General features: G+C 37.0%; 1 protein-coding gene across 6 annotated transcripts in view; it reads left to right on the top strand.

Annotated features, from left to right (window-relative positions):
• The window catches only part of LOC123563407 (phosphoinositide 3-kinase adapter protein 1-like), a 53,036-nt gene that overhangs the window by 19,227 nt on the left and 20,241 nt on the right, over window positions 1-13,568 (top strand). For all 6 annotated transcript variants that reach the window (XM_045356186.2, XM_045356188.2, XM_045356189.2 and 3 more), the window contains exons 2-7: window positions 4,086-4,790; window positions 5,964-6,099; window positions 7,536-7,793; window positions 9,029-9,228; window positions 9,928-10,024; window positions 10,543-10,710. In XM_045356186.2, the coding sequence (XP_045212121.1) occupies window positions 4,263-4,790; window positions 5,964-6,099; window positions 7,536-7,793; window positions 9,029-9,228; window positions 9,928-10,024; window positions 10,543-10,710 (1,387 nt within the window). In that variant the 5' untranslated portion in view covers window positions 4,086-4,262. The remainder of the gene's footprint in view (window positions 1-4,085; window positions 4,791-5,963; window positions 6,100-7,535; window positions 7,794-9,028; window positions 9,229-9,927; window positions 10,025-10,542; window positions 10,711-13,568) is intronic.

Raw genomic sequence — 13,568 nt, 5'->3', positions numbered from 1 at the left:
CAAGAAGGTGATACAAGTACTACTTATAAGGACAAAGGAGAAAGCACCACAGATTCGGAAGATATTCCTCTTGCTGATATAAAACAACGTACAAAAAGACCGGTTAAAAGGAAGCTTATATTAGGAAGTGAAAATGAATCTGAAGAGGATGACAGTGCTGCTGATTAGGACTATGTTCCTAGCAAAAAGGACTAACTCAAGTGATTCTGAGTCTAGTGTATTGTACAGGAAAGTACAAAAGAAGAAACAAAACATAAAAAGTAAGAGGGAAACTGGATGGAAAAGGAGACAAAAGAAAATGAAAATCAGCAAATCACACAAAGTGAAGAGGCCAGACCAAACTTATTTAGCAAAAATGTTGAGAGACAAAATTAAAAAATTGCAAAGCAGACGTAAAATTGTTACTGCATTGTCACCTGATGTAAACAGGGCTAAAAAAATAAGCAAACGATTGCATACAATACAGACAATTGTCAGGAAATCTTATTTGTCTCGACTAGACACACTTCTAGCAAGCAATGAACTTCGCTGCGCTAGAGCATACGGGGATGGAAACTGCTTTTTTAATTCAGTAAAAATCAGTGGAAATTTTGATGAAAGTGCCCTTTCACTAAGGAAAAGAGTTTGTGAATTTATGGTTGAAAATGCTGACAAATACATGTCATTTTTGGCTAAAAAGGATGGCAATTTTAAAGAGGCATTTCTCAAAGAAATTAATTTGTTGAAGACAAATGGTCATTGAATGTTTCCCAACAATGGAATCACACTACAAGCGTAAATCGTCCAGAAAAGACTACTTATCTCATGAACTAAACATGAAAAAGATGTGGGACTTGTACACCAAAGAATGTGAAAAGAAGGAAACACCTGCTGTGAGCCTTGCCATGTACAGAAAAATATTCTGTGAAAACTATAATATCTCTTTTTACAAACCAAAAAAGGATCAGTGTTCTTTGTGTACACTGTTCGAAAGAAGAAGTCAAGCTGGAACAGTAGATGATTCTTTACAGCAAGAATATGATGGACATCAGAAACAGAAAGAGAGAGCACGCGAAGAGAAAAGTAAAGACAAAGACAGGGCGAAGACAGACAATGGCATTTATGTTGCTACTTTTGACCTCCAGGCTGTTCTTATAATGCCATGTTCTTTGTTCAGCGAACTTTACTATTCAAGGAAACTGTGTTGTTACAATTTGACCATTTATTCTTTGGGAGACAAACAAGTTGTGTGTCATGTTTGGGATGAGACAAAATGCAAAAGGGGATCTTGCGAAATTGCCACATGCCTAATGAAAAACACTTTGTCAGTATGCAAAATGGGAACTGTTAAAGAAGTTGTATATTTTTCAGACTCTTGTGGAGGACAGAACCGAAATCAGTTTGTAACTGCATCATTGCTGTACACATTGTCGCAATGCCCAAACCTGAGAACTATCAGCCACAAATTTTTAGTATCAGGACACTCGCAAATAGAATGCGATACGGTATATTCAACAATAGAAGGGGCAAAGAAAATTACACCAGTGTATGTTCCATCACAATGGTGCACGTTAATTTCACTGGCAAGAAAGTCACAGCCTTACATTGCCGTTCCAATGAAATACAACCATGTTGTTGATTTCAAAGCCTTTGTGAAGAAACATTGTCCAAACCTCAAAGTATCAATATTGGGTGAAAGAATCAACTGGTTACAGGTCAAATGGATACAAGTATGAAGAGAGAGCCCAAAATCTGTATTTGTAAATTACAGCTTTGAGCCCGAAAATTTCCAGGAGATTAATGTCGAGAGGGCAACTAGGAAAAAGGGGAGATTGTACAAATGGCCCGAAAATGACAAAGGTCAAACAATGTCATATGACTCAAAACTTCCCATCTCAATGTAGAAGAAAAGTGATTTGGTTACTTTGTGTTCAAAGGAAATAATACCGGAAGAGTTCCACAGTTACTATGAGAGCTTACCATCAAGCAAAAAGGAAAAGGATTTTGTACCCATGGAGTCAAGTGATGAGGACACAGATATTGAATAAACAATGTGGAGGTTACAAGTCTAATAGAAATTACACTAACATAAAGGAAACCAAGTAAACTTCATAGAATTATAATGTGCAAAGTTATATGCGTTATGTAATGACATTTGGATATAGCATGTCTGTCTATTGTATGCTGAACATGTTTGCAAAATGATTACTGTTCACTTCTTTCATTATAACAGAAAATATTATTGCGTAAACATATATCTTTATGAATAATAAAATTTAACAATATCTTAGATATATTTAAATTTATTAATGCATAAAGGTACCATTAATTTTGTCATATGGTGCCTTATTGTGATATGTTTTCTGGATAGTTTCAGAACTGTTAAGTGCAAAAAGGGACCATATTTTCATATGGTACCTTTTTGCACTTGAACCTTATTATATTGTATTATGCAAAAAGGAACCATCATACTTAATTAGCTAATTCAGGTTAATTAGTAAATAAAATTGATACATACTTTCTGACAATACACATCAGACACCTGCCAACTTATATGTAAAGAGAAAGTAGTGTAGTTTAGAAACCTGATTTGATCTAAGGCTTAGAACTTTAAAATATAATGAAAATGTCACATGGTACCTTTTTGCATTAAGGGGACGATGTGTAGTGGATGTAAATTTTGTATAAAACAAATAAGTTTGGAAAAAGAGTTTATGTTGCTTAATTTATGAATAACTAGAATAAATAGACAGCCTAGTCCAAGTCCTTCCAAATTGCCAGCTCCGACCCCTCTCCCCGATCCCACTTTGTAACGTTCAGCAATTTAGATAGACCTTTCTTTACATTCCGAGCCGTTTGTGTATATTTTGTCCAAAACTGAAGAAGCATAGTTTTGGTTAGAAAAGTCACCAGAAGCCATCATTTCTATTTGTTATTTGTTTGCTCTAAAATTTCTATGGGGTAGGCTCCCCGGACCCCACCAGAGGAGGAATGCCTCTCCCCTACACTCTCTTCTTGAGTAATATCTAAACTGATCACGCTACGCCCCTGATTCCTCAATTTGGATGTGTTGTGTAACTGCATTTAATTTGGTTACATTTAGATTTGGTCATTTTAGAAACTGAGAGTTTTAACATATTTCTGATATGTTAAGTATGTCACGTAAAAACTTTAAAAACTTTTGTAAAGTTTTGAATAGATTTATAGCAGATAAAAAACTTCCTTGTAACAGTTTGATTAGCAGATCACATTTGACATAAAAAAGAATTTATATCATTTGATCAATACTTGATCGAGACTTTTTCAAGAGTAAAGTTGTGATTAATTTATTGACACCAGCATGGGAAGCATTTCTATGTTTAAAGCATGTTTTTGGAGGTAGGTGTGTGGGGAGGGGGAGGCTGGGAAGGATGGTGAAATTAAAAAATGCCAATAATGATGAATTTTATGCAGATGTAATTGAAGAAGACCACATGTAGCCAAACCTGTTATGGAAATAATAATATAAAGTAAAAAATAATATAAAGTAAAATGTATATCTAACCATATGTTTTAAATTTTTGGTTGACTTTGAATAAAAAATATTGATATTTTAACTCTATTTTATTATCATTCTGAACTTTGACTTGGTCACATTCCTAACACCAGTATCCAATATTGATGGTGTCACTTTATCATACTCCACCCCCTCACAACCAAAGGAGGGGCTTACAAGCTCACCTACCTGTCTCGCAATTTATTTTCCCCCAAAAAAAAGTTTTAACAAAAATACCCGTGATATGAACATGATGTTTACTATGACTATCTATGTAAATAAAATAAAAAAAACAAGACCAAAAATAATTTCAGATTAAAACTTCTTTTGTGTTGAGGGAAGTGTGTCCTCTTCTTAGTAAAGATAAAAATCAAGTAGTTTACATTAGGCCTACTGCTCTTACATTTACAATGTTGAGATTCATCTCAGCTGTTTATTAATTTATTAGGAGTTTATGTTGCTTGTAAAATAATTGGATTGTTTGCTTATGTAATTTGTTTGATAAAAAAAAATATCCTTGAAGATTTTAGTTGTTCAGTACTGCTTTTATATAATTTATTTGTCTTTGCAGGAGATACTTAAAATGTGAGAAATTTTGTAGGACACAAAAGTTGATTAGAGAATATCACATGACCACAAAACAGCGAGGAAGATCATAATATCATAGGACAAGAGTTTTTTAACATGTAAATAAAACTTGGAATAATTGGTTTGATTTTTTTTAAATTTGGACCAAAAAAGAGTAACCATGGCAACAGCAAAGCAGAAGATTAAAGAAATGAAGGAAATTCTTATCTTGTATGAAGAAAAAGATTCGAAGGCATGGACTGAATTCATACAGGGCTGCTTCACGGAATGCCCGCAAAATCTTTCCATTGAGGTTCGAGACTTGAAGACAGATATCCAAGAAGTAGAGACGTTAGCAACCTGCTTTTCAATGGTGTTGGTGATCGTTTCAAATGAAATGTTAAATACAATGGAATTGCAGGCGAACATCTTAAGTCCATGCCTGCAAAAACATCAGTGCGTATCTGTGATAAAGTTATATTTACAAGAAGCTAAATATAGTACAAAAATAAAGCAGTGTTACAAAACTTGTAAGAACTGGAAAGAGTTTAGTATCGGAGCAGAGGACGGTGAGGAACATGTTCAAAAACTCATCTCACAGATAATCAATGAGCTAGAAAAGGTAGCAGTTCAAGAGAAAGTGGCAGCCCCTCAAACTACACCCAGGAAAAGCCGAATACAATATATTTGTCCTGAAACTGTTAGACAGGTAAGTTTAATATCTGGTTCATAATTCTGGCTGAGGGTTAGTATAACATATAGCCCATGAATATTAGTCACACAAAATTCATTATAATTATCACTTACATGCAGAAATTAATTATGTAAAATCTTTACATTACCAAAATTATTACAACACTGTTAAATGAAAACAATACCCAAATCTTGCAAAATACAGTAGCAAACAGTTTGCTAAAATAGTTCTAGCCTGTTTTAATTGTCACAAATGACTATAACACTACAATTGCAATACAATGAACCTCCTTGGTAGCTGAGAGGTAGAGCGCCCACATCAAGGTTGTGGGTACGATCCCCGGCCACAATTCATACCAGACGTAAAAAATGGTACTAGTAGCTTCCCCGGTTGTGCTCAGCATGAAGAGGATAGTGCTAGGACTGGTCAGCCCGCTGTCGGTATAATCTGACTGGGATGAGTGTCGTGTGTGTCTACGGCGTGATATTCCAGTGAGGCAGTGCTATGTAGTTGGGCACTGTGCTCACTGCTACAAGTAGACACCGTTGTTTATATGACTGAAAAATTGTTGAAAAAGACATTTAACCCGAACACGCACAAATGAAATCACAACACATTGCACCAAGACACTACAAACCGAGTTAGTTCAAATTAAGAGTTAGATGCACAGAATTCACAGTACCCACATGGGGCATTTTATCAGACCTGAAATATATTATTATTCCATGATTATATGATAAACTATTAATGTTAAATCAATGCAAGGGGCCTTCGTGGCCGAGTGGTTAAGGTCGCTGACTTCAAATCACTTGCCCCTCATTGATGTGGGTTCGAGCCTCACTCGGGGCCTTGAATATTTCATGTGAGGAAGCCATCCGGCTGGCTTACGGAAGGTCTGTGGTTCTACCCAGGTACCCGCTCATGATGAAATAATGCATGGAGGGGCACCTGGGGTCTTCCTCCACCATTAAAGCTGGAAAGTCGCCATATGACCTATCATGTGTCGGTGCGACGTTAAATCCAACAAAATAAATAAATAAATAAATCAATGCAAATTTTTGCAACAAAAATATGAAAAGTAAAATTTTGTCTCACAAATTAGTTACACCTTATATTTGTATATAGTGAAACTGGAATGTTCATAATTAATCCAAAGTTATCTGTAACATTTTGACATGTATGTTTCAGGGAGGTGAAATGATGACATTAGTATTAAGAAAACAGATACATGAAGGCCAGTGTGTTCAAGTCAGTGTTGGAGACAATGAGACTTTGATAGATACCAAAACACTCAATCCATTTTGTTTCACCTTCAAAGCTCCAGGTAATTTTATCTTTTTGTATTTTAATACTGGTCTTATACATTATATCAACTTTAAATCATGTACACATCCCACCTTTTTAATTCACAGTGAAATCATGGACCCAACTTGCCTAATCAATGAAAGCATGTAATGGTACTAAATCTCTATTTCACTGTGAAATCATGTACCCAGCTTGCCTGCACTGAAAGCTAGTAATGGTACCAATCTCTCCTCTGAAATTATGTACCCAATTTGCCTAATCACTGAAAGCGTGTAACGGTACCAATCTCTTTTTTTCACTGTAAAATCGTGTACCCAACTTGCCTTCACTGAAAGCAGGTATCGGTACCAATCTCTTTTTCACTGTGAAATCATATACCCACGTTGCCTTCACTGAAAGCAAGTTGGGTATATGATTTCACAGTGAAAAAGAGATTGGTACCATTACATGCTTTCAATGAAGGCAAGTTGGGACAAGCACTTGTATCGGGGAGCATCATTCAGTTTTACCAGTTCCTTGTTAAAATAATAATATTTCATAATCTGAGTTTTCTGTTGATATTATACAGTCTATAATTTGAGCCGTGCCATGAGAAAATCAACATACTGGGTTTGCCACCAGCATGGATCCAGACCAGCCTGCGCATCCGCGCAGTCTGGTCAGGATCCATGCTGTTCGCTAATGGTTTCTGTAATTGCTGTAGGCTTTAAAAGCGAACAGCATGGATCCTGACCAGACTGCGCGGATGCGCAGGCTGGTCTGGATCCATGGTGGTCGCACACCCACTATGTTGGTTTTCTCATGGCACGGCTCATTTGTGTCCTTAGTTTTGTCTTAGAACACATCCAAGATTGTGCTTAGCTATGAACAAAGCCGAATGACGCAAACATTAATTTGCACCTACCGGGTGTACAAACAGATTGAGTGTTTAATATACTGACTAAAGGTTAGGGTTATGTTTAACCTAGGTTTATAGTGTACATTCTGTGCGTGCGTTAGTTCTATGTGGGAGAATTAATGCCTTCCCCAAATATTCAGATGTCTTCATAAATACCCTGCCCTTCGTTTACAGAAGTTTGTTTGTTTGTTGGGTTTAACACCGTTTTTCAACAGTATTTCAGTTATGTAACGGCGGGCAGTTTACCTAATCAGTGTTCCTTGATTCTGTACCAGTACAAACCTGTTCTCTGCAAGTAACAGCCGCATGAATCAGAGGAGGAGGACGAATGATTTCAGACACAATGTCTTTTATCAAATCGTCACAGAGAACATAAGGCCAGCCGGAGGATCAAACTCATGACCCGGAAAGTATCATAGTATTAGTACAGAATCAACATGCACTGGGTAGGTGAAATAACCACAGCTTCATGAGCAAAGTATCAAACAAATAAATTTGGGATATTATATAATGCATTGTAGTACAGAATCTGATAAGTTCTATGATATCTTCTTCAGCTCACAAGGCAGGAAGAGCAGTCGTTCGATTATTCATTGATGGAAAGAAGGTCGCAAAAATGTCAGTTCATTACTCTTCAATGACAAGATTTGCTTACACATGTCCAGAATATTTATGTCAACTGCTTGGATTGAATCCAGATGACAAAACGGGTCTTGATAAAGAGTTAACGAACATTTTCAATAATAGTGCCCCGCAAGATGGATCACTGCAGTTGCTACTTTCACCAAAGAATTTACAGGCTACCTCATCTGGTGGTAAGACTTTTTCTGATTCAGAAATATTTTCTGAAAGAAAGATTTTTTTTAGTGTTTTTACAGCAGAGTAGAGATTTCCTGTGTATCCATTGTTGATACACCCACAAGGGGAGAGAGGTTTAAATATCAGTCTATTTGTAATAAAATATTGTTCAACTTGTATTCTAGTGGCAAGAAGTTTTATTTTGGCAGACATTTAGAGGTATGTAAATGCTAGACACACTTGACAAAACCTTTCAGGAAATTCCAAATTGTCCACAAGACTTTGATATTTCCTTGAAAACTGAAATGGTTTATTTTAAAAAATATTTGAAATTGACTTTCATTCTCTTTAGTTTTAAGATAGTAGACCTGTAACGGCAGTCTCCGTTAAGTTTATAGAATTTATTTTAACTTGATTGTTGTGAACGCTTCAAGCTTAGTTGAAAAACCACTACTGGTGTCATAAGAGTAAGCTTGTTTGTGACTCCATTGGAGCTCAAGCCCACGGCCCCAAGGATGAGTGGCCAACACCTAAACCACTAGAACACGACTCCAAATTTAATCAATTTCTGTTTGATTTGGTATACTCTGTATGCGATTTTGGCATGTGGTTGTACCTGCAACATTAACCTTTGGGGGCCTCCTTGGCCGAGTGGTTAAGGTCGCTGACTTCAAATCACTTGCCCCTCATCGATGTGGGTTCGAGCCTCACTCGGGGCGTTGAATTCTTCATGTGAGGAAGCCATCCAGCTGGCTTACGGAAGGTCGGTGGTTCTACCCAGGTGGCCGCTCGTGATGAAATAATGCACGGAGGGGCACCTGGGGTCTTCCTCCAACATTAAAGCTGGAAAGTTGCCATATGACCTATCATGTGTCGGTGCGACGTTAAATCCAACAAAAACAAAAACATTAACCTTTACCCTGCTCAGTTTCTAAAATGGACAGGTCCATCATTCAATTTGGACAGTACCATTTATCATTTGAAGGGGTGTTCGCTGAAAATATACTGGCTGAATAGCGAACAGTGCAGACCATGATCAGCCTGCACATCCGGCTGATCTTGGTCTGCACTAGTCGCAAAGGCAGAATCACTTGCCGACAGCAGGCTAAAGGTTAATAGCAGAAGAAAACACTAAAGTTGCATATGATGGAACAACACAAAAATTGCTGACTGCCCTCACCTATCAGCTATCCTACAACTGGTCTTATATATCTACATTTAAAAACAATTTAGAATTCTGTTATGCATACAGGTACAGAAGGTTGTGGAGAGTTACCTACATTGTTACATTTTGCTTGCAAGTATGGTTTGAATGACCTGGCTGTCAGTGTAATGCACACACCAGGATCTCATATGGCTGTAAGCATGGACAATGAACAAGGTTTAAGCCCTCTTGACCTTGCCAGGGAGACCAAAAATGAGGAATTGGTCAACTATTTGGAATGTTTTGTGGTAAGTTTCCATTTTTGTAACTAACACAATAACAGTTACTGTTTGTTTACTTTACTTGAGCAGTGAACAAGTTTTCATGGACCAGTCTTCATTCATTTTTCTAGCATGCATCCACAGTTGTGTTCTGTTTCTTATCACATCAAATTTGAATAAGATTTTAACTTAGAAAAAAGTAGAAAAGTATGAGTATCATCTCTTAACAGACTTCTAAATTCTTTTAATGAAATAATTTGTCAGCCAAAGAGTGCCTATTTTTTTCTTTGCACAGAAATATAGTGCTTGAATTAAGAAAAAAAAAGTCAACGAAACAATGCTTAGACCATCTTTGGTAAAAATGGTCGGAAAATGGCAGTAATGATTTCATAAATAGTTTTCTGCATACATTTATAATACATATAGTCTAGCTGCCAAAAAAGCAAAAAAATGGTAGATAATGGGAAACATTGCTGGGTTTTCCAATTTGATTATATTTTTTTATGTCGGCAATTTTTCACTGCTACATTTGTTTATAAAGAAGATCTATATAACAAAAGAATGACAAAGATTGAAAGAACAAAAAAGGAAGGAAAATTGGTCTATTTCCTGGTTTCAGTCACAGGTAAAATAAGAAAAAGATTATTTAAACCGATTTATTAATTTAAATTTTGTTTTCGCACAAGAAGTCGCATTAATGTGAACTTACATGTTATTTTGTTCCAGGAAATGCATGATTATGTAACAGATATTGAAGACCTATATGAGAGGATGAGTGGTGGCAGCAAGTTGGAACCATACATGAATACTGACACAGTAAAAGGTTTGTAGATGAAAAGCATTTTTATTTCACTGTAGTTTTTTTAGGTTGAGTTTTACATCACATGGACACATTTAAAGGTCATGCTTTATATGGTGGAAGAAAACCCCTGGTGCCAAGCTGTGCATTATTTCATCATTGGCAGGCAGGTGAGTAGAACCACTGGCCTTCTGTAAGCTAGCTGCATTGCTTCCAAACATAAAGTATTCAATCCCCTAAGAGAGGCTCGTACCCACATCAGTGAGAGGTAAGTGATTCAAATTCAGCCTTTACTTTGATCATATATGGATTTCATTTAAGATACAGTCATGTTAGGTACAAAAAATAGTCCACTTGCAAACACAATGATAATGATTTTACAATATGGATTTACATATAATGGTACCAAATATAGCATAATAAGCTACCAGAACCTACAAAGTACATCCAGATATGGACTGGATGTGCTGTTTTTGATAACATGGTAAGAAAGCTAACAAATAATAACCCTAAGATTACAAATCATGAATTTGCATCTTCAGGGGGTATGAAGAACAGGTACCTTGAAATGGGGAGAGCTGACAGCGTACAGGAGGCATATGTAGAGGCAAGGGTTCCTCTAAGATTGTCTGACTATGAAGTGACAGACACCACACCCTCGTTTCCAGGATGCCCTGAAGAGGTTAAAGAGGAAGATGATGTTCCTCCAGGTAAACTGTTATGATTTCTCTTCATGTAGGTCAAAGCATGAGAAAATTGTTCAATAAAACTGGAACTTGGGACCTTGCACCCCAGAATTCTGTCCATATTCTCAACCAGCCTAGCTTTTAGCCAGCTAAATTATGTTTTGCCTTCATGAGTAATCATGTATGATGCTTCATCAGTAAACTAGTATTTGTCCACAAATTTCAAAAGGGATAGAGAAAAGTCTCCTCAATCCATTATTTAACATAGGTAGAAGTAAAAAATGCAGGAGGCAACCCAGATATCCCCAAAGCTTTTTAATTCATAGCAAGTAAGGATTAACATCCAATTTTATACAAGTGGATCTAGGAAAGTTCTACTGGTAAAACTACAAGCTCCAAAATCTATGAAAAATAAAATAAGGTACTCTAAAATTTATGGACTTGTGGCTGATCAGCATGACATGATGATGTGTCTTGTGCGAGATCCATAATTTTACCATTCTTCCTTTTTGAGTTATCTCCCTTTATTGATATTATTGTATAGGGCATAACTCTAAAACTATTGTAAGGAATCTATGCAAGTTGCACATATTGGTAGAGGACAAGTGCATTGAACATGGACCATAATATACCTTTTTTTTTAGTTTTGAATTATTTCCCTTTATCGAATGTCCATCCCAATTTCATGTCCGGTTTGTAACTGTGTCGTTCATGGATGGATTTTGAAAAAAAAATTTGCGCCAGTGATCAGCATGACATGATGATGTGTCAGGTACAAGAACCACAACTGTACCATTCTTCCTTTATCCACATTTATAGAATGCTCTTTACCAGGGCTTAACTCTAAAACTACCAAGGGAATGTATAAAATTGCACTCAATGCTAGGAACTGCACCATACTTTGACCTAAATCTACCTGTCCTTTTTAGCTCGACTATTCATAGAATAGTGAGCTATTGCACTCGCCCATGCGTCGGCGTCCGCGTCGGCGTTGGCGTCCGCATCCGCGTCCGTGTCCCGATTTTGGTTAAGGTTTTGTATGTAAGCTGGTATCTCAGTAACCACTTGTGGGAATGGATTGAAACTTCACACACTTATTCACTGTGACAAACTGACTTACATTGCACAGGTTCCATAACTCTATTTTGCTTTTTTACAAAATTATGCCCCTTTTTCGACTTAGAAATTTTTGGTTAAGGTTTTGTATGTAAGCTGGTAACTCAGTAACCACTTGTGGGAATGGATTGAAACTTCACACACTTATTCACTGTGATGAACTGATCTACATTGCACAGGTTCCATAACTCTATTTTGCTTTTTTACAAAATTATGCCCCTTTTTCGACTTAGAAATTTTTGGTTAAGGTTTTGTATGTAAGCTGGTATCTCAGTACTTACTAATGCGAATGGATTGAAACTTCACATACTTGTTCACTTTCATGATCTGACATGCACTAAGCAAGTCCCATAACTCTACTCTCTTTTTTTTCAAAATTATGCCCCTTTTTCGACTTAGCAGTTTTTGGTTAAATTTTTGTATGTAATCTGATATCTCAGTATCCACTAATTGGAATGGATTGAAACTTCACACACTTGTTCACTGTCATGATCTAACATGCACTGTGAAGGTCCCATAACTCTACTTGGCATTTTTTAACAAAATTATGCCCCTTTGACTTAGCAGTTTTTTGTTAAGTTTTTGTATGTAAGCTGGTATCTCAGTATCCACAAATTTGACTATTTGATAAACAACATTGTGTCTGAAATCATTAGTCCTCCACCTCTGATAATTCATGTAGGGAAGTTGGCAGTTACTTGCGGAGAACAGGTTTGTACTGGTACAGAACCCAGGAACACTGGTTAGGTTAACTGCCCGCTGTTACATGACTGAAATACTGTTGAAAAACGGCGTTAAACCCAAAACAAACAAACAAACAAACAAAATTATGCCCCTTTTTCAACTTTTGTATTCATTCAATTGACAAGGCTGTTGAATAGTCGAGCGTTGCTGTCCTCCGACAGCTCTTGTTTTAGAATTATCTCCCTTTATTGAGGGTCCTTCCCAATTTCGTGTCTGGTCTGTAATTTTGTCATCGGTGGATGGCTTTGACAAAGATTTACCCAGATGTTATATATCAGTTACCACTTCCACTCAAAGTAGTATGGGGGGTATGCTCTTTTTTAAAGACTGTCTCTTGTTTGAAGATATCTCAAGTATTTTTGTTGCTGTCATAAGATTCAAGTATTTCAGATGGACAGACTGATGGGATGCAAACCTGAAAGCCCGCCCGCTTAGCTCAGTAGGTAGAGGGTTGGTCTACGGATCGCGGGGTCATGAGTTCGATCCTCGGGCGAGGCGTATGTTCTCCATGACTATTTGATAAATGACGTGTCTGAAATCATTAGTCCTCCACCTCTGAATCATGTGGGGAAGTTGGCAATTACTTGCGGAGAGCAGGTTTGTACCGGTACAGAATCCAGGAACACTGGTTAGGTTAACTGCCCGCTGTTACATGACTGAAATATTGTTGAAAAACGGCGTTAAACCAAAAACAAAAACAAACAAAACAAAGCAAACCTGAAGTTTCATCATGCTGCTTAATTATGTCTCGGGGGGACACATTGTTTTTGCCCTGTCCGTCCGTCCGTCCGAGCCCACAAATGGACATTTGTTGGGTACTGAGAACAATAGGTAGCAGTAAATTCTATTCATTCCGTAGTGCTTATTGGGTACTTTTTGCCGCTTGTTGGATACTTTTTAACAAAAGAAATACCCAATAAAGGTCCATCTGCAGGAACTTCCGTCCGTACGTCACACTTCATTTCCGAGCAATAACTGGAGAACCATTTGACCTAGAACCTTCAAACTTCATAGGTTGGTAG

The sequence above is a fragment of the Mercenaria mercenaria genome, chromosome 2, assembly GCF_021730395.1.
Source record: "Mercenaria mercenaria strain notata chromosome 2, MADL_Memer_1, whole genome shotgun sequence".
Classification (NCBI taxonomy): Eukaryota; Metazoa; Mollusca; class Bivalvia; order Venerida; family Veneridae; genus Mercenaria; species Mercenaria mercenaria.
This window is presented reverse-complemented; position numbering and strand designations above follow the sequence as displayed.